This window comes from Gadus morhua, chromosome 23 (genome assembly GCF_902167405.1).
Source record: "Gadus morhua chromosome 23, gadMor3.0, whole genome shotgun sequence".
Classification (NCBI taxonomy): domain Eukaryota; kingdom Metazoa; phylum Chordata; class Actinopteri; order Gadiformes; family Gadidae; genus Gadus; species Gadus morhua.
Window position 1 is genome coordinate 6002887 of NC_044070.1, and position 18734 is coordinate 6021620.

Below are 18734 nucleotides of genomic sequence, written 5' to 3' on the forward strand. Positions count from 1 at the left end.
TTAGCAAAAGTAAAATAGAAAAAGAGAAAATAGAAAAGATATATAAAAACAATGTTCATTAACTGCCGAAAGCATCTTAAAAGAGTTTGGTCTTAACTCTTGTTTTAAAAATGGTGACAGTGGGGGTGTTTTTGATGGTCTCTGGAAGCTGGTTCCAGAGATGGACACCATAGTGGCTAAAAGCTGCTTCACCCTGCTTTGTTCTGATGGTCGGTTTCAGTAGTAATTGTTTATGTTGTGATCTAAGGGACCTTATTTGGGAATATTGCTTAAACATGTCATGCAACTAGTTTGGCCCAACCCCCTTCAAAGACTTAAAAACAAGCAGAAGTGCTTTAAAATCAATTCTGTAACTAATTGGGAGCCAGTGCAGGGACTTTAAGATTGGGGTGATGTGATCTCTCCTTTTTGTTTTAGTGAGGACCCTGGCTGCACTATTCTGTATCATTGGAAGTGGTTTTATAAAAATTTTGGGAAGTCCTGTGGAAAGTACATTACAATAATCAATCCTACTAGTGATGAATGCATGTATTATTTTTTCCAGATCCTCCTTTGACGTATATCCTCTAAGTTTGTTGATATTTTTAAGATGGAAGTATGCTGATTTTGCAACTGATTTAATGTGACTGCTAAAATTTAAGTTGTTATCTATAAGGCCACCTAGGTTTTTTACCACATATTTTGCTATTAGGCCTTTCCTTTCAAGTAAGGCAGATCTTTTGCCTTTCCTCCTTTCCAAAAACTACCACCTCAGTTTTGATTTGTTGAGCTGTAAATAGTTCTGTGACATCCATTTATCTATTTCATAAATACAATGACAGACTTTCAACGGGGGTATAGTCATTGGGCATTAGCGGTAGATAGATTTGAGTGCCATCAGCGTAACTGGGGTAGGCGATTGAGTTCTTCTTTATAAGTTAACCAAGAGGCAGCATGTAAAGGTTAAATAATAGTGGACCCAAGATTGAGCCCTGTGGAACTCGACAGATCAAAGATGTAGATGCTGAGGAACAGTTTCCAACTGAAACAGGGAAGCTCCTGTCGAATAGGTAGGATTTTAGCCACCTGATTACAACACCAGTAAAGCCAACCCAGTCCTCAAGTCGCTGAAGCAATATAGTGTGGTCCAGTGTCAAAGGCTGCACTGAGGTCCAGTAGTACTAGGATTGATGACTTGCCCGAATCTGTATTTAGCCGAATGTCACTTGTGACTTTGGCCAGAGCTGTTTCGGTACTGTGGTTGCCCCGAAAACCTGACTGAAAGCTGTCAAGGTAGTTGTTAAGCGTTAGAAAAGAGGTCGATTAAAAAAAATAATTTCACCAATGAACGGAAGGTTGGATATGGCCCTGTAATTGCTTAAAATGGATTTAGGTTCTTTTTAAGTACTGGTTTTTATAATAGCAGTCTTTAGGGATTTGGGGAAAATGTCAGTCTCCAAAGATGAATTTATGATTTTAAGCAGATCTGACGTTAGTAGGTGAAGGACAGATTTAAAAAAGATGGTGGGCAGAGTAACTGGTTTGCACGTGGAGGAGCTGAGGCTTTGTAACGTTTTCTCAAAGAGTTTCAGAGTCAATCATGCTGAAATTGGACATCAGGTTTACTGTTCCAGTCTTTGTGATTACTTTTTCTGGTAGCGATATGAGCCAGACATTCAAACCCAATAGATGGCAAGGCACACAGTTGCAAATAGGTTTTTAATAACATTTATTCCCCCAAAGTGTGAGATAAGTGCAAAACAGAGGAGGCCAACCACCAAATATCTGAAAATAGAAATAAAACCATTCAAAACCAATTCCAAAATCAATTAATTCAATCAATTCAAATAATCAATAATCAAATATTCTCTATAATAAATCAAGCATATTCAGAATCAAATAATCAATGTCAATACATAAAATAATCCATTAGCAATATAAATGCACATTAAGCTCAATCACTAAATGCATTTAACCATAATGGAATAATCACCTCAGTAGATATTTGCATCTCGTGGAGAGCTGAGCACCCTGCTCAACACAGACAACCTCTTCTGGCAACAGCATACAGCAGACTGTCAGAAGGACAGCAGCTCACCCATTTTATATCCCATGGCCCCTCCCACTAGACAGGCCAAATCAACAGGGGGATTATAAAACTGTGGCTTTTTGCAAATCCACCATGAAAATACAGCATGCGTGTTAAAGTTAATTTCATCTTGTAGATCAGTGATTTTCACTAGTGCATTTCGGCTTGTCGCTCATTAATGTCCAATGTCAATGTCCAGTGGCCTCCTTTGACGCAAGGGAAAATGGTTTGGCCCAAATTGGGCCAATCAGTGGCAGCAGGTGTTTCCTGACACCATATTTAAAGCCCTCAGCCGACGCTGACTCTTTTAGTCTGCAGTACAGAGCCATGGTGAGAGGGAGAGATGTTTGTGAGTGTTTGTTGCTTGAATAAAGAGCTTGAATATACTGTATGCTTGAAAGTTTACTGTTCATACACTATCCATCAATGCACACTATTGATAGGCAGTTAAACAGACAGGAAAAGTGGTCAAACTGTCACACAGACCTTACACACACACACACACACACACACACACACACACACACACACACACACACACACACACACACACACACACACACACACACACAGATCTGACTGGGGATAGGATAGGTTAATACACTTGGGGTGGTAAACAGGTTGTTGTTTATTCTCTTGCCAGAAGGACTATCTAGACTAGGCTACTCATAAATGTTTATGAATATTTTTTATTTGATTTTTTTCTCCCAAAGATCATATTCGGGGCTAATTAAATAACCTCAGAGGCTTTAGCCCTGAATAAAACAGCATAGGGACGCCACTGGTTTTAAGAGGCCTGGGAATCATGGGTTGTGTTGGTTCGCCACCTAGTGGCTATCTGTTACACTTACATTACATTACATATTTAGCTGACGCTTTTGTCCAAAGCGGCATACAATAAGGACATTCAGCCATGCTACATTATAGAGACAAGAAATAAACAAATTGGATTATATTATTTGTATTATTTGAAGGAGTAGCAAGCTGTTTGGCGGACACAGTGGGTGGCCTGGGGGGAACGGTTGGACCGTGTCTTGGAGGTAGGATGGGCCAAAGCCTTTCACGTCACGGTAGGCAATTACCGGTGACTTGAATCCGATTTTATTAGCCACCGGTAGCGAGGGCAGGGTGCAGAGCAGTGGTGCATTGTGTGGGACATGGGGTAGGTTGAAGACAGACCGGGCTGCTGCATTCTGGATGAGCTGCAGAGGACTCGGACCAGCGACAGGACGACCGTTTGAAGTGCCATGGACTATTTACTTTACATGAGCGATCTGAGTAAATTACTTTACGACTGAGACTATATTTAACAGAGCTGATATATTCTCTCTCTCCTGGTTGGATTTGCTGCTGGATGTTCTCGGCCCATCCAACGCCTCAACCGTCGATGACGAGGACCTCTTCCCCGTCGAAGGGCCCCACCTGGCGACGGGGGGGGGGGGGCTACTACTGCAGCACCGGCTGCCTTGTGTGAGCTGCTGTCTGCTCGCGGGGCAGGAGTAGGTCCTTCCCACCATGTCCAGAGCTGCTGGCTGGGGCGTCGGCCTAGTAATTTCCCTGGTACAGTCCAAATACAACAACACCGATGCACACACCCTGCCTCGGTGGGGCGCGTACCTGGGCCACCTCGGAGGGGGGGGGCCGTCGGCCTAGTGATTGTACTGGTAGGTTCAAAAAACACACACACACACACACACACACACACACACACACACACACACACACACACACACACAGACACAAGTTCAAAATAATCTTCAATCACATTGCTGTGCTAAGAACAGAAAATAATAATCATACTAATGACAATAGAAGTAAATGATAAAGGTCATAGAATACCAAAGTAATATTACTGTACACGAAATGTGCATAAAATGAACAGTATGAATAAACATGATGAATACATGAATCAATAGGTGAGTGTCCAGGTGAACATGCATGGTAGGTCTAGCAGCAGCGGGGCCTTGTGTGTGTGAATGATCAGTTATTTAAAGTCTCACCTGAGCTGCTGACCACACCAATGGTTCTTTCCTCCGGCCAACTTCTGCCCCAGTTTTCCCCGTTGCAATGAAGCAAACTATTTAAAGTAGGCTAGAGTCAGGAGGAGCGCTACGGACTAACGTATTCAAACAGACATATAAGTTCAGTGAGGCTGAGTGAGACCCACCTCGGCGAGGGGAATCTGCTGCAGCAGGAGCTGAGGGATGGGGCTGCCTGGGTGGAGGAGACCACTGTGTCTGGGACTCCATCGCTCCTGGGTGGGCTCAGCGTGGTCTCGGGGGGCTCTGGGACTCTGGGATGGGATGTTGGTCTGCTCCTCAACATCCCTGACACCCACCCAAGACCAGAGGGCCCTTCCCCCACCCCCACCCAGACCCCAGACTGTTCTACACCTGGACACACAAAGGAAACACCACGTATTGTAGGATACTGCAGACTCATTCACCCCATCATTATCTACAGTGGAGCTAATCTGGGGTCCAGCAGTCTTCCACGTTACAGCAGAACTCCCGAGGGGGAGACGGCTCAGAGCTTGGGCCGGACACCAGAGGCTGAGGGGCCGAGTCACGCCTTGGGTCCTGTTTCGTTACAGAGACATTCTACCAAAGAGAAACTCAGATGTGCTAGTCAATGACGCTTTCAGAAAGGGAGTTTAATTAACTGAGCATAGATAATGGCCAGCCTACCAGACTTTGATTTGAAACATGGCCTGCTGGAGTCCAGATTATCTGTCTTTGTGCCTTTTGAATGTGATTTAATTCTTCCTCCTACCTGTCGCTGGTAGAACAGCAGGTAGGCTGTGCGTTGCCGCCGGCGACAGACGGCCCTGCCGGTGGTCCGTGACACCTTCAGGTCATTGTAGCGCAGCCATTGGTCAGCCAGGTTGTTGCCCTCTTCCGGATAGGCCCCCTCACTGATGTAATGTCCTGGGGGCGGGTTCAAAGATACATTTCTGACGTGCCCAATCATATCATCCTCATGATCGATCATCAATAATCAATAAGTCAATCGTTCAATAACCAATCTACCCAGGACAGTGTAACTGCAAGCAACATACACAAAACTCCCAAAGTGTATGTGTGTGTTTGTGTGTGTTTGTGTCACCTGATGTAGCCCGGGCACCGATGTGGCTCAGTACACTCACGAGTGTGTACTTCTCCTGGGAAGGAAACGCGTATCATACTGAACAGTGAGCACGGCGTCGGCAGGACAGCAGCAGGTTCACACACAGAGAACATTTCCTGCACTTCTTCCTTCATCTTACTAACAGTTCAGGTTGAAGTTAAGCTCAAGTTAGGGCGGCTATATTACCTTATATTAGCAATTATTCTGCATGTTTATCTTGCTTCATGTTATTAAAAAGACAAATTTGTATAACTTATTAGCTTCTTATCTCTCTAATATTATCTCTCTCTCTCTCTCTCTCTCTCTCTCTCTCTCTCTCTCTCTCTCTCTCTCTCTCTCTCTCTCTCTCTCTCTCTCTCTCTCTGTTCTTCTCACCATGGTGTTGCTGACCTCACTCCCTGCCTCTGTAGTATGAAATGAATCATTTGAAGGGTTAGTAAAGGCTACACCTATTCATCGTTTCAGTTATTCAATCAACATATACTCTTTGTCTACGTCTGTCCTTGATTATTCTCTCATTGTGTACATAATACTGAAACAAGAGATATAAGTGGATAAGATATTGGATCTTGTGAACAGGACAGGGACAAAGCTTCAGCACCTGTCCCAATGCTGAGTCCCAGGTTTCTGGACAGGAGGACTTCATCCTCCACCTTCTCTATCCTCCCAGTGAGGGTGAAGCGGAAGCGTTTCAGGTGGAGGACCAGAACGCTGCAGGAGACGAGGCAAGAGCAGTTGGAGCGACAGGAGTTAATACAAAGTGACTCACAATCTGTTCAGAACCGGTCAGAGCCAGACGCTTCCTGTCCAGAACCGGTCTGAGCGTGTTCTAACACATTAAGGCTGGGGGTTGGAAACCCAGCGGCCCACTATGCTATACCGCCTTCCTGTTACAACAAACACTGGAAATAAAAGCTAGTGTAGATCATTATCTCTCTAGCTTGTAGAATCACTCACTTAGGTAGGGTCAGGAAGCAGGTCTGCATGCCAGATGTATTTCCTCCGCACTGGCAGGCGTACTTCAGAGAGCTCTCCTACAAATACAACAACAACACAACACATGCCTGGGTTTGACCCTCACACAGAACAACCATCCGCCCGCAGCAGCACGAGGGGGGGGATGAGCGACAGCATGGTGGGTCCATGACCCAGGGTGGGGTCACTGACCGTGAGGTATCTGTCCAGGGCCTGGCTCACCGAGCCTCCAGGCTCCAGGTCCAGGGACAGGTTGGTGAAGACCTCCATGGACGAGGACTGGCCCTCACATCTAACACAGGAGAACATACGGGAGACACTGATGAAGACTGCTGGCCCAGAGCAGGATACACTGCTGCTGGGGCCGACGTCCTCCCTACATCAAGGCCTCCATATCGTTAACCACTAAGGTGAGGACCAAGACCTACAGGGAGGACAAGACCTACAGTGAGGACAAGACCTACAGGGAGGACCAAGACCTACAGGGAGGACAAGACCTACAGGGAGGACCAAGACCTACAGGGAGGAAGTGTTCAATGTCTACTCTTCTCTGGATCAGCCGCCCAGAGTGACTGCAGCATCCCACAGCGGTCAATATCCTTCTAAGGAAAACCATTGACGGCTTAATGTCGTTCAAGTAGTTTGTAGTTCCTCTGTGTTCAAATCTATTTCTCAAACGTATCTGTGATTCTCTGAATTTTCTATTGCTATTTTAAACTTGTAGAAGTATGGTCGTTTAGAAAATAATCAAGAGAGGCAGTGTGTGCGTCTGCCAGGGGGTTGAGGTGGAGTTGAGTTACCCCTTGCAGGTCCTGGTTCTCCTCATGTTGAAGAGCAGGTGAGCCTCCACGGGGCAGGAGTAGGTCCTTCCCAGCATGTCCAGAGCGGCTGGCTTTAGCAGGAGGGACAGACCCCTCAACTGGTCCAGCACAGCGGTCAGGAACTCATGGGCGTCCTACACACACAAACACACACACACACACACACACATACATACATATACATACATAAAACAGGCAAATACAGTCATACACACACAAACACAAGCATACACACAAGCATACAAGACGCCAGCATACAAACACACACACACACACACGCACGCACACACACATACACGCATGTTGAACACAACCGCACACAAAGTAAAGAAGTTGTTTGGTATATATGGAGAGGGGGGGGGAACTCACTTTTTGTCCACCGTCCTTGAACTCTGCGGCCTGCAGCGAAACCCTCTTCTTAAACGAACTCAGCACTGCCATCTTGTGGCCGTTGTTGCCGGTGCAACGTGATGTCCCAATGGCCGCAAACTCCCTGGGGGGAGGAAAGTACTTCTATGTAGGAGCTAGCTGTCAATCAGTGGGTCTGTGTGTGTGTGTGTGTATGCAGGGCCGCTGGACTTGGGGAGTAAGGTGGACAGGCTTGGGGGGGCAAGGCAGAGGGGGGCCCATGGGATTTTTTTTGGATTCTTTTACCACCCCCTAGTGGCAGGAGCCCCACATTGCGCTCAGTGGCCATATGCCGCTAGGTCAGGTCTCGCTCCCGCCCGCCCCAGGTCAACAATTCTGCGCAGGGGGCTGGTAGGGGGAATTCAGTACCTCTTGAATACAGGCAGGCGCGGAGCGGGAGGGCGGCTTTCAAAAGCCCCGGCTCTTTCTTAAGCTTTTGAAGATGTGACAACACTGACAGCATGATGCTATCTAGTGGAAAGGACATGCAACAGCATGGATAATTCTTTGCTACAAAATCATGGACCTATAGGGGGCTTATTTGTTTATCAACACGGCGAATGCGCGCACAGATTGATGGCAAAATGAAAATTTGCTTGACCGGTTGCCATAGTAATCTCCGTGTGGTAAATTTGCAGTTGTGGTGTTAATTAGCAATTTTGTCAGTTTACTGTTACATTAAACTGTAATCAGACAACGTGGTTATATGCTATAGACTCTAGAGGGGGTGGCTTTGAATCTACTGAAAGTTAAGTCAGGCAAAATAGCAAAATAGACCTTAAGTTATTATTTTGCCACTGTAGTTTACATAAAAATCTCTAGAAGTCAATAGTTAAGTGGATATGGTTTCTTTCCATTAAATAGTATTCTATTGAGCAGGCCCTGCAACTGAAAATGTAAGCTATGAATTAAAAGGGATTTAGGATTTGCCAGGGTCCAGCAGGTCACCCTAAAATGGACTAGAATGCAGGAAATCGCATCGCATCGTGTGTGTGTGTGTGTGTGTGTCTGTGTGTGTGTGCGTGTGTGTGTGTGTGTGCGTTTGCCAGTGGGTTTGCCAGTGTGTGTACCTGAGCAGCTGTGCAGAGGGGGCTAAACTCCAAGCCCACTGCGTCTGCTCCATCTCCTGACTGAAGACCCTCAGGGTCAGGAGACTCTGCAGGGTGGAGTTTAAATAGCAGCTCTGTGCCAGGTTGGGGAGCCTGAGAACACACACACACAACAACAGGTAGCAAGGCTTCACCTCACTACTAGCCACCAGGAGCCAGGAAGGAAGTACTTTGTCTATCGATGCATTGGTATTCATATCAAGGTATTATTATTATTTATCTATTTTAAATAAGAACACATCTGAACGTTCATGAGATGAAGATACATCTATCGCCGATCATTATCAGTCAGGGATATTGATTGCTGCACAATTATCATGATTATGGTTTGTATTTTATAGGTTAACTCTAACATGCATTCAAATGGATAATATATCGATATAGAGCCACAACCACCCCCACATCTAGTGGATATCAGCGGTAGTGCAGTTGTACCGGCTGCCAGTCTGTTTGCTGAATGACCTCCCTGGTGTGGATCATGCTACTGGTGTGTCTACTGTGGGTTGGTGTGTATGAGCCCGTCATCCAGCACTCACCCCAGGAAGCCCAGCTGCTGCTCTGTGAGGCGAGGGGGGGCGGTCTGCCTGGTGAGGAGGCCACCAGACTGGGATAACGGCCCCCGGACGAGGTCCCTGTCTACGGAGGGTCCGGCCTGCACCCTGTCACCCTGACTGTCCAACCAAGGGGTCCGGGCCTCCCTATGGGTCAAACATAGATACATAGTTACTGTTTAGTCACTTTATTAGGGGCGCTTTAATCCAATGCAGTTTACGGTTTAGGGCAGCTTGCCCAAGGATGCTTAAAGGTTTCATTTTGGAGAACGGTATCCATGTGGAGATCTACGATGATACCAGAGGCCACCGGAGGTCCCCAGAGGTCACCGGAGGTCACCAGGGGTCACCTGGGGTCCTCTCCTCCAGCACCTACCTCAGGGCAGCAGCTCTATCCTCCTGGAGCTGCCCTGCCTCGGTGGGGCGCGCCGGCCTGGAGCCCTGGCCCGTGGCTGGGCTGGCCTGGGCCACCTCGGAGGGGGTGGCCAGCCTGGAGCCCTGGCCCGTGGCTGGGCCGGCCTGGGCCACCTCGGAGGGGGTGGCCGGCCTGGAGCCCTGGCCCGTGGCTGGGCCGGCCTGGGCCATCTCGGAGGGGGTGGCCTTCTTCCCTCCAGCCAGCTTCTGCTCCTGTTTTCGCTGTTGCCAGTAATACGGTGAGTAACAGTCATAGTGAGGAAAAGAGATTTCAGTTACACATAGAGACATAGAGAATACATTATCTAATGTATGAATTTGAGTTTAAACTAAATAAACTGAAGTAAATAATTTGATATTGGCTACAGCTACACAGACAACAACAAACTACTTTAACTTAATAAATAAATCCTACTTTGGGGACCCTTTAATCCAAAGGAGGACGACTACAGACTACGATCCTCCAGTAAGACCTCTCAGTTCAGTAGAGTGAGACCAACCTTGGGGAGGCCAAAACGCCGCAGCCACCCCCAGCGGGGCCTGGGCCTCTGGGGGAGGGGCCTGCTCTCGGGGGGCGGAGCTGGGTCTGAGTGGGTGGAGGGGTCGGAGCCCGGAGGGTCCCGGTGGTCCTCACTGCTGATGCTCAGCGTGTCGACGCTGCAGAGAGTCACAGAGAGGCCCTGGCCCTCTGTGGGCCGTGTCGGGTCGACCTGCTCCGCTGCAGGACTCGCCTGGTATCGCTGTTGAGAGGAGGAACACCACAGAACAATGATCACACAGTACAGTAATATATATTATAGAAGTACAGAAGTATTTGCACATGCAGATTGGATTTTCTTCAAAGGAAAGCAAAAAGATCAAACTGGAATTCCAACAGCCGTTGAAACTCATGTACTGGTTTCATTGGGTGGGTCTCACGTACCTGAGGTGCGATGCAGGGCCAGCAACACAGGCTTGCTAAGAAATTCATTCTCGCACGATAATAATTTAGCAATGCTGAATTATTATCATCCAATCTCTCTGCTCGTCCAACTTGAACTGCCTCAAGTGGAACATGAGGCTGGTTGCCAGGGCTGCCTTGGAATGGGCCTTCTTATGACATCATAGAGCCACTGAAGCACCGATGTATCGGGGCATTCTATCATGTGTGTGTGACTGTGTTTTACTCTAGCTTTATGAAATAAGCTTTGTTAATCCTTTTTAAATACATACAGAGATTCTAACCTGTGTGGGAATCAAACCCCTGACCCTGGAAGTGTCCATCGCTCCTGATGGAGTCCTGAGATAAACCTCATGTGTTCTGATATACTGGGATGTGATTCATAATCATACGTGTGGTTCATGTGAATGGACCAGAAACTAATTGTACTGCGGTGATGTGATTGGAGGATATTATCAATATATTTAATGAGTCATCTTTTGAGTTAAACCTCTCATAAATCCAGATGTTATTGCACTCAAACAATTGAGATAGCATCAATGAGATTAAAGATGGACTTTGGTTTTCCCTCCTGTCAGCTGCCACTTGTAGGTCCATCCTGAACTGCTTCAGGACCTTATTACTATGCTGACAGTAGATATACCACAGAACTATTAATAGACATTACACATTTCCCTCATATTAACATCAGCAGTAGCATTCGTACAAAGATGTGCTTTTTTTAACCTGCCCGAGCAATCATTTTTAATGCTAATAGACATTGAATCTCATGTAGTTCTCTGGCAGAACACGCTAGCCTCACTCTGTGAACAGGTCAACTTATTCTTAATTATTTTCTGGTAATAATTGTTCACTTCTGAATTATTATGGCCCTATTAATTATTATTATGGCCCGAAAAAAAGGCAAGCTATTTCTTGGTAGGCCTACATATATTAATTTGTACGTCACATTGTGTTCACATGAGGGACTTTAGGCAAACTATGCTCAGTGAAGAATAGTGTGGCGTCGTAGAACGTTCCATAGCCCAAACTGTTTAATCTTTGGAGGCATCGTGACCTATGGCAGCGTTGTTTCCCAATGACATCCAAATCACTGTGTGCCCTGATCATGTGTCTACACAGTATAACACCATAATCATAATACACCTCCTGTTATGTTAGCATTAGTAATGTGTGTGGCTGAAAGGGAAATCCAATTATTCTTTATTTGTAATCTCGTCAAAAATGGAAATGGTTTTGAATACATTTGACAATATTATGCCAACTTCACCCAGACTTTGTCATCCACGGGGACTGGCAAAATACAAATGCATCCAACTTTGTCTATTGAGGTAAAAACTGTTACAATAATCACATGAAAGCATGATTTCTCTGCAGTAGTACATATGCAGGTTATCTTCATTTGTTTTTGGTGGTTGGACCATCTATCGATCCAAGGCTTTTTTTGCCCAGGTCTACTACATTGTGGATGACTGCATTTTGGCTGGCGTACTCCAGTACTATTGAAATGTTCACAGCACATCTTTCACCAAACCACTGGATCTAGCTACACAACGCTTTAGACCATTCAAGAAACAGGGGTCAGTTGACATCATTAAGCTGAATGACATGACGTTTATAAGGCGGTCCTTGTTGCCATCTGGAATGTATCCTAAAACATCACTATTGGATAATTTGTCATACAAAAGCCTAACCAGTGGATCAGTCAATGTCAAAGCCACGGCAATGTCGAAGTTTCATAAGTGAAATATGTTGCAGGCCGATCTGTACTAACAGTTGATTGGGCTGAGGCTGTTCTCCGGGTCTCCGATTGATTCCTCGTGCTGCTCTTCGGTCCACCTCCTGTTTATTGGTCAAGATCACAGACCCAGGTCAGTTCAACTTACTGATAGCTTTCCAATATTCGGTATACCGTAACACATGCATCTCTATGTAGACTAAACATGACGTAAAAAGTTGAAACTTGAAGATTAAACAGAAAATTCAGACTAGAATGCCTAACGCCCTGTATATTGTGTGCAAATAATTACAATGGTGATGCAATAAACAGATTAACAGACCTGGAAACGCCCAGTTTCAGCAGGTCTGTGCTACCTACTATACCGAACAGATTGTCCACTCATGAACTCTGACCCCACTTCCAATTTCCCTGTCTGAGGTATGCTGCCTCGTCTCAGGATTTGAATGAGGCTCCATTTTGTGGAAGTTCAAGGTTGAAAGGAAACACTGAATTTTGCCAATAGGAGGCCAGTGTTTCATTACTCATCACAGCTGAACGCAGACACCCACAAAAGCCTACATTCACCCATTCCAACAGGCCAGGCAGACATGAGCAAAGCATTTGGCATTGAATCTGACAGTGAGCACCCAGGCTCTTTGTTCCCTGGCTTTTGTCTGAACAAATACATCTGCTGTAGGATCACATTAGCAACACAATGATGTGAGATTAGAAAGCTGTTGACTGGCTCATTCCTGTTCTGCATGCATTTGAGTGTGTGGTTAGGTGTGTGTTAAGGTTATTGGAGTTGACATACCATCAGTGAGCTGCAAAATGCGACACATTCCCTCCATGAACCTCAATGAGTAAAACGCACACAAAACACATAACACTGCACGAAGAAGTGAGCTCAGAACAAACATTTTGATTTATTTCCCCTGGAATGAACCACTGGGGTCAACACTTAAAAATAAGTCACCTTTTCATACAACACAACACAAACAACATTTAAACACAAAAGACGCTTTTGTTTTGATTAAGTAAAACCCACTGTTCAGAGTAAATTGTTAAATACTTTCCTTTTCCTTTTTTTGTTACTTGCATGTCGGATACTATGATGGATGTGGGCTTATTTGCTTATAGTTTGTAATATACATTTAGTTAAATTAAATCTCTATCTACATATGTTACACTTGAAGAATAGTAGCTACTATCAGTGTAATATAAACTTGTAGGAAGGAATTTAAGTTTGTATCAGAGTTTTCTCCAGTAGCGTAAATGTTGATCCTGAATCAGTCGTCAATATCAGAGTTCTTTTAAATTTAACTTTATAGACAAGTTTTGTTTTTGCTTAACAGACTCTGGACGAGTCTGTCAAGGTTTGATACCCAAATTGGATTCTGGAGATTCTTCTTCCTCCTACCTGGACCAATGTCTGAACGACATTGTATACCATAATCTTTCGCCATCCCTTCACCAATGTCAGCTTGTTCCTTACGCTATCTCTTCGTCCGCCTCCTCGTCAAAGTTCTCCTCCTCCTCGGCCGTAGCGTCCTGGTACTGCTGGTACTCGGACACCAGGTCGTTCATGTTGCTCTCCGCCTCTGTGAACTCCATCTCGTCCATGCCCTCGCCCGTGAACCAGTGGAGGAAGGCCTTGCGGCGGAACATGGCGGAGAACTGCTCCGAGATGCGCTTGAAGATCTCCTGGATGGCCGTGCTGTTGCCGATGAAGGTGGCCGACATCTTGAGGCCGCGGGGCGCCACGTCGCACACCGCCACCTTCACGTTGTTGGGGATCCACTCCACGAAGTAGCTGCTGTTCTTGTTCTGCACGTTGAGCATCTGCTCGTCCACCTCCTTCATGGACATCTGGCCGCGGAACACGGTGGCCACCGTGAGGTAGCGGCCGTGGCGCGGGTCGCACGCCGCCATCATGTTCTTCGAGTCGAACATCTGCTGCGTGAGCTCGGGCACGGAGAGGGCGCGGTACTGCTGGCTACCGCGGGCCGTCAGCGGGGCGAAGCCGGGCATGAAGAAGTGCAGGCGGGGGAAGGGCACCATGTTGACGGCCAGCTTGCGGAGGTCGGCGTTGAGCTGCCCGGGGAAGCGCAGGGAGGTGGTGATGCCGCTCATGGTGGCCGACACCAGGTGGTTGAGGTCGCCGTAGGTGGGCGTGGTCAGCTTGAGCGTGCGGAAGCAGATGTCGTAGAGCGCCTCGTTGTCGATGCAGTACGTCGCGTCTGTGTTCTCCACTAGCTGGTGCACGGAGAGGGTGGCGTTGTAGGGCTCCACCACCGTGTCAGACACCTGGATGAGGGGTCAGGCCATTGGTCATCACAGTCACGAATCCATTAGCTATCATCCCTCTATTGTAAATATTAATATATCCATATTTTAAACGGCGTGTTATGATTCATCCAACATAAAAAAATCCAGAAGCATCAATGAATGAATCAAACCAGGGTAAAAAATTAACACCTACAACCAGCCTTTGGCTGATTGACTTGACATTCTGCAGGTCAACTTCAGGGTTAGCCATACCTTGGGGGAGGGCATGACACTGAAAGTGCTCATGATCCGGTCGGGGTACTCCTCTCTGATCTTGCTAATGAGCAGGGTGCCCATGCCTGAGCCTGTTCCTCCACCTAGAGAATGGGTGAGCTGGAAACCCTATACACAAACACGCACAACACCTTCAACAAGCTGCGGTTGACTTGAACACACAAAATAAAAAGGTGACAGAGGCATTTCAGATTTCCAATAGTGAAACGGAGGGCTGACATCCTATTGTAGACCTGCTTAAGGCCCATATCAGTGTTGATCCGTTATTATTGATAGCAAAACATATCAAAGTGTACCTGTAGACAGTCACAGTTCTCACACTCCTTCCTCACGACGTCCAGCACCGATTCCACTAGCTCCGCCCCCTCTGTGTAGTGGCCTTTCGCCCAGTTGTTCCCAGCACCTGTCTGTCCTGTGGTCAACCCATCACAACAAAAGTTAGACATCTTTTAAAAAAGGCACTTCCCTTATTATACGTCCCCCACATAAACATCCCCATGTGCAGCTGCAGACACACGTCTCCCCTATTCTTGATAAAGTACCAAACAGCTTAATTTAACAAATCTTAAACATTTGTTTAAAGGCCAAGTTCTGTTTACTATAATTTGTTGAGCAACGTAGTGTACTTCAGTCCATTTTATTGGAGTGCAACGTGTAGAGCACTGTAGTGCAGTATGTTGCAACACATGGGAGTAGGAGGGAGACAGAGGGAGAGGTCTGTGTCCTCTGGTGAACCCAGTTTGTTGAACAGAGCCAGGGCTGTTGGAACAGGAATGCTGCTCCACTGTTTATACAGTACTAAGAGCAGATTTCCATCAGTGACCCGCTTTTCAAAACGAGATTATAGTTATGCCATGAACACTCAAATTAAGGGAGGGGTTAGTTTATATGGAAGATTGCATGTTATTCAATCCGACCATTTACCCCATACACAAGGACTGTGGGTCTAACTTAATTATAAGAGTCTCCATTAACATGACAGCCAACCCCTCATGTTAAGGAGTCTACCTGAAGTTAATCCCATTTAACTTTATGACTCTTGGCAATAAATTAATCATGATATAACCGAGGGCATGGGACATGTCAACATTGGTTTATACTGTCCACCTTGCAAATTTAAGCAGATATCGGCCCTTATAAAAATAAAAAATAAAGGGTACAGGGGACATACCACCAGGTGTGAAATGTGATTAGCCTTACAAGCCGTTTCTAGTGATGTCATATGGGGCAGATTTTCGAAACGGCTTGTAAGGCTATTCACACTCACACCTGGTGGTATAATATGTCCCCATTAATTAGGTTTTGTGTTTACCAAAGATGAAGTTGTCGGGTCTGAATAGCTGTCCGAAGGTCCCTGAGCGCACACTGTCCATGGTCCCTGGCTCCAGGTCCACCAGCACGGCACGGGGGACATATTTATTTGCTGCAAAACAAAAAAAACGAGAACATGATTCAATGCATCCATTTCTGTATTTTTTAAAAAAATCCCGAACTAAACAAGTGATCATCACAACCCCTGAGGGCAGCCCAGGTTATTTAATCGGTTTATTATGAATGAGATGCATCTAAAAACCAACCTGATTTACGTAACCCAAAAAAAATATGCATAAAACACATCTGCACCACATTAAGAACAAGCAACACAGGTTTAGAGTATTTAATTATTAGGATTAGATACACACTTGTGGAAACTGAGTACTTCATGTAGTTCAATGTTCAGCCTGTGGGGGAAGAAATTACGCACTTTGAAAACAAAACAAAATGGCCATGGGAAGATTTGATCCTCCTCCGCATTACTGTTGCGGGCCCATGTTTGTGGAGGAGCAGAGGTATTATGGCCAGCGGGTTTCTCCTCACTTTGAACTGACACATCTCCACCGGGAGAGAAGCTGTTGTTATCTATCCATGTCAAAGGCGGAAGGCTTTCCACGCTTGCGCGTCACAGTGACTCAACGCATAGCGCACTCGGCTATCCAGAGTGCGCGAGGTCGTATGTTTGAATGAGCGCCTCCACTCGAGTCGCCTTGAAGCGCATGCGTGGAGAGAGCCAAATGACGTACGTTTGAATGAACCGATAGTTTTACTCACAGGACGCCAGGTTGTAGTAGACGTTCGCCCGCTCCAACTGCAGCACCGAGTCGCCGACATAGTTCCCGGTAGGGTCGATGCCATGCTCGTCACTGATCACTTCCCAGAACTACACGAGTCATTGAAGAAGAAGAAGCTGATGACGACGTTCAAATAAAACATTGTGTTCCGCCTGAACATTGAATGACCCACTCGTTCCTTAGTTAACAGGGTTAGTGAGACTAGTCGGATAAGTAGTGTGACGTTTAATTCTAAACCATTTTCTGTCTAACACTGTTTCTAATACAAACGATGGCATCCGCTTAAAAATGCTAGGCCTACTCGTGAAAAGCAAGAAACCACTAAATGAATTATTAAAAGTGAAAAAATATCAAGAGAGCGCAACTTGGTTGACTCAGTTCATTAGATTCAGAACCAATGATTGAATCCAATTAAAATAAGGAAAAAATATTATTAACTCGATTAGAACGAAAAATTTATCAAATAATAAACGTTGACATGCGAGATAGCATGTGCCTACCTTTGTCCCGATCTGATTTCCACACTGTCCCGCTTGTAAATGAACTATTTCCCTCATGTTTCTGCTCGTGCGTAGGCCTGCTGTGCTCTTCAAAGGTTTTGCTGCTGTCGGCTGGTGCGTCTCTGCTCTAATGACAGCCTCTAGCTCAACCCGCGCTAAATTCCAACTCCAGAGCGCGTGCACGCGAACATAACCGGGTACGAGTTTGGGGAGGGAGTCATTCCAAACAAAAGTTCATGAACTTTACAACTCCTTGTTCTGTTCCCTTGCTCGTCCATTGTGGGTGTATTTAGAGTGGAGCTGATACGTATGGATCAAATGTGGCACTACATGATAGAGTCTCAACTTGGAAACGTTAATTATAAACGACTTACACACTATAGGCATCTAACCATGTATGTCATAGTGGTCGAGGAAGCACAGAAATCGTCCTGAAACTAAATGGAACACGTGCTTAACCTTCGCGCAGATGACGCATATATCAGCTGTTTCAGACTGCAGCAGCAGGGCGTGGAGCTTCGGTTTATAAAGTACGCCACCAAGACATGATGTGAGTATTCTAACACTCAAGACACTTTATTCCACCACGGCATGATGTATGTTTTCTAACGCTCAAGACACTTTGTCAACATTTTAGCCAGTCCAGCAGAAAAGCAAACGGACAGAAATGTGTTCCTGGTCAACACAGGATGGGTGACTCTTTGTCAGGGCTCTGTGTCTGGTTGTCACAGGAATGTTTTTGTAAGCATATACCAGGTCTGGAGGAAGTCCCCAGACGACTGGCCTCATATCCCCGCAGGTGTGCCTGCTATTATACGCCCATGGTACAAAGCAGACACACCAATAGTCTAAAGCAAGTACCCTATGATAAGTTTATAATCATATCAATTATTTGTGAATTAAAGTGAGGATAAATCACCTGAGATGAGTGGAAATAAGCACTTTTATTTCACTTACATTTAAAAAACATCTAAAACCATCAGATGATGCCGGGATGGGAATTATTTATTCATGCACGTTAAATGTCTGGCATTTCCCCCTCAGCAACCAGTTTGCTTAGAATATCACAAGGCCGTTAGAACAAGATGCAACCCGTTTAGGTTACTAATGAAACAGATGCAAATGTACCATTTTAAAATTAAACAAAAATGATTGATGATGATGACTAATTTACATATAGACTCCCTTATCTCACCCTTACGCCAGGGGCTGACCCGAGGGCTGGGTTGCTGTGACCCAGCCCTGAAACCAAATCATTGCAGCACTCTGCGACCAGAATATGAATCAAGGCATCAACCACAGTTCGAGCCGCTCCCACCCCAACAGAGCGGAGCGTTCGGGACACATGATACATGGGCGGGGCCTAAACATTTGTGCTGGGCCTGGGGGCCGCTAGTGTATGCACAGGATGTTGCGGCCACCGTCAAAGCAG

General features: G+C 45.9%; 2 protein-coding genes across 3 annotated transcripts; both read right to left on the bottom strand.

Annotated features, from left to right (window-relative positions):
• Positions 1–2688: 2688 nt before the first annotated feature.
• LOC115537009 (ubiquitin carboxyl-terminal hydrolase 37-like) lies at positions 2689–7152 on the bottom strand. 2 transcript variants are annotated; one of them, XM_030348572.1, is made up of 9 exons: positions 6970–7152; positions 6362–6461; positions 6152–6228; positions 5796–5905; positions 5174–5228; positions 4841–4995; positions 4236–4461; positions 4069–4145; positions 2689–3729 (listed from the first exon to the last, which is right to left on the bottom strand). In XM_030348572.1, the coding sequence occupies exons 1-6, from the start codon at positions 7044–7046 to the stop codon at positions 4980–4982; spliced, it is 435 nt and encodes a 144-aa protein (XP_030204432.1). In that variant the 5' UTR covers positions 7047–7152; the 3' UTR covers positions 2689–3729; positions 4069–4145; positions 4236–4461; positions 4841–4979. The 2 variants fall into 2 exon arrangements, with proteins under 2 accessions (XP_030204432.1, XP_030204431.1); XM_030348571.1 differs by lacking the exons at positions 2689–3729; positions 4069–4145; positions 4236–4461; positions 4841–4995; positions 5174–5228 and having other exon boundaries at positions 5464–5905.
• A 5882-nt stretch (positions 7153–13034) lies between these two features.
• Positions 13035–17464, bottom strand: tubb6 (tubulin, beta 6 class V). The gene is made up of 6 exons (XM_030348566.1): positions 17303–17464; positions 16783–16891; positions 16007–16117; positions 14991–15106; positions 14674–14802; positions 13035–14439 (listed from the first exon to the last, which is right to left on the bottom strand). The coding sequence occupies exons 1-6, from the start codon at positions 17357–17359 to the stop codon at positions 13624–13626; spliced, it is 1338 nt and encodes a 445-aa protein (XP_030204426.1). The 5' UTR covers positions 17360–17464; the 3' UTR covers positions 13035–13623.
• Between the last annotated feature and the right edge of the window lie 1270 nt (positions 17465–18734).

What these genes read in the sequence shown, in the direction of transcription:
- LOC115537009 (XM_030348571.1), bottom strand. Translation starts at nt 7,046, where the DNA reads ATGCTGGGAAGGACCTACTCCTGCCCCGTGGAGGCTCACCTGCTCTTC. An exon ending in CCCTGGACAGATACCTCACG is followed by an intron (nt 6,229 to 6,361) that starts GTCAGTGACCCC and finishes TTGTATTTGTAG; the next exon opens with GAGAGCTCTCTGAAGTACGC. An exon ending in TGCTTCCTGACCCTACCTAA is followed by an intron (nt 5,906 to 6,151) that starts GTGAGTGATTCT and finishes CGTCTCCTGCAG; the next exon opens with CGTTCTGGTCCTCCACCTGA.
- tubb6 (XM_030348566.1), bottom strand. Translation starts at nt 17,359, where the DNA reads ATGAGGGAAATAGTTCATTTACAAGCGGGACAGTGTGGAAATCAGATC. An exon ending in GAAATCAGATCGGGACAAAG is followed by an intron (nt 16,892 to 17,302) that starts GTAGGCACATGC and finishes TGACTCGTGTAG; the next exon opens with TTCTGGGAAGTGATCAGTGA. An exon ending in AGAACTGTGACTGTCTACAG is followed by an intron (nt 14,803 to 14,990) that starts GTACACTTTGAT and finishes GTTTGTGTATAG; the next exon opens with GGTTTCCAGCTCACCCATTC.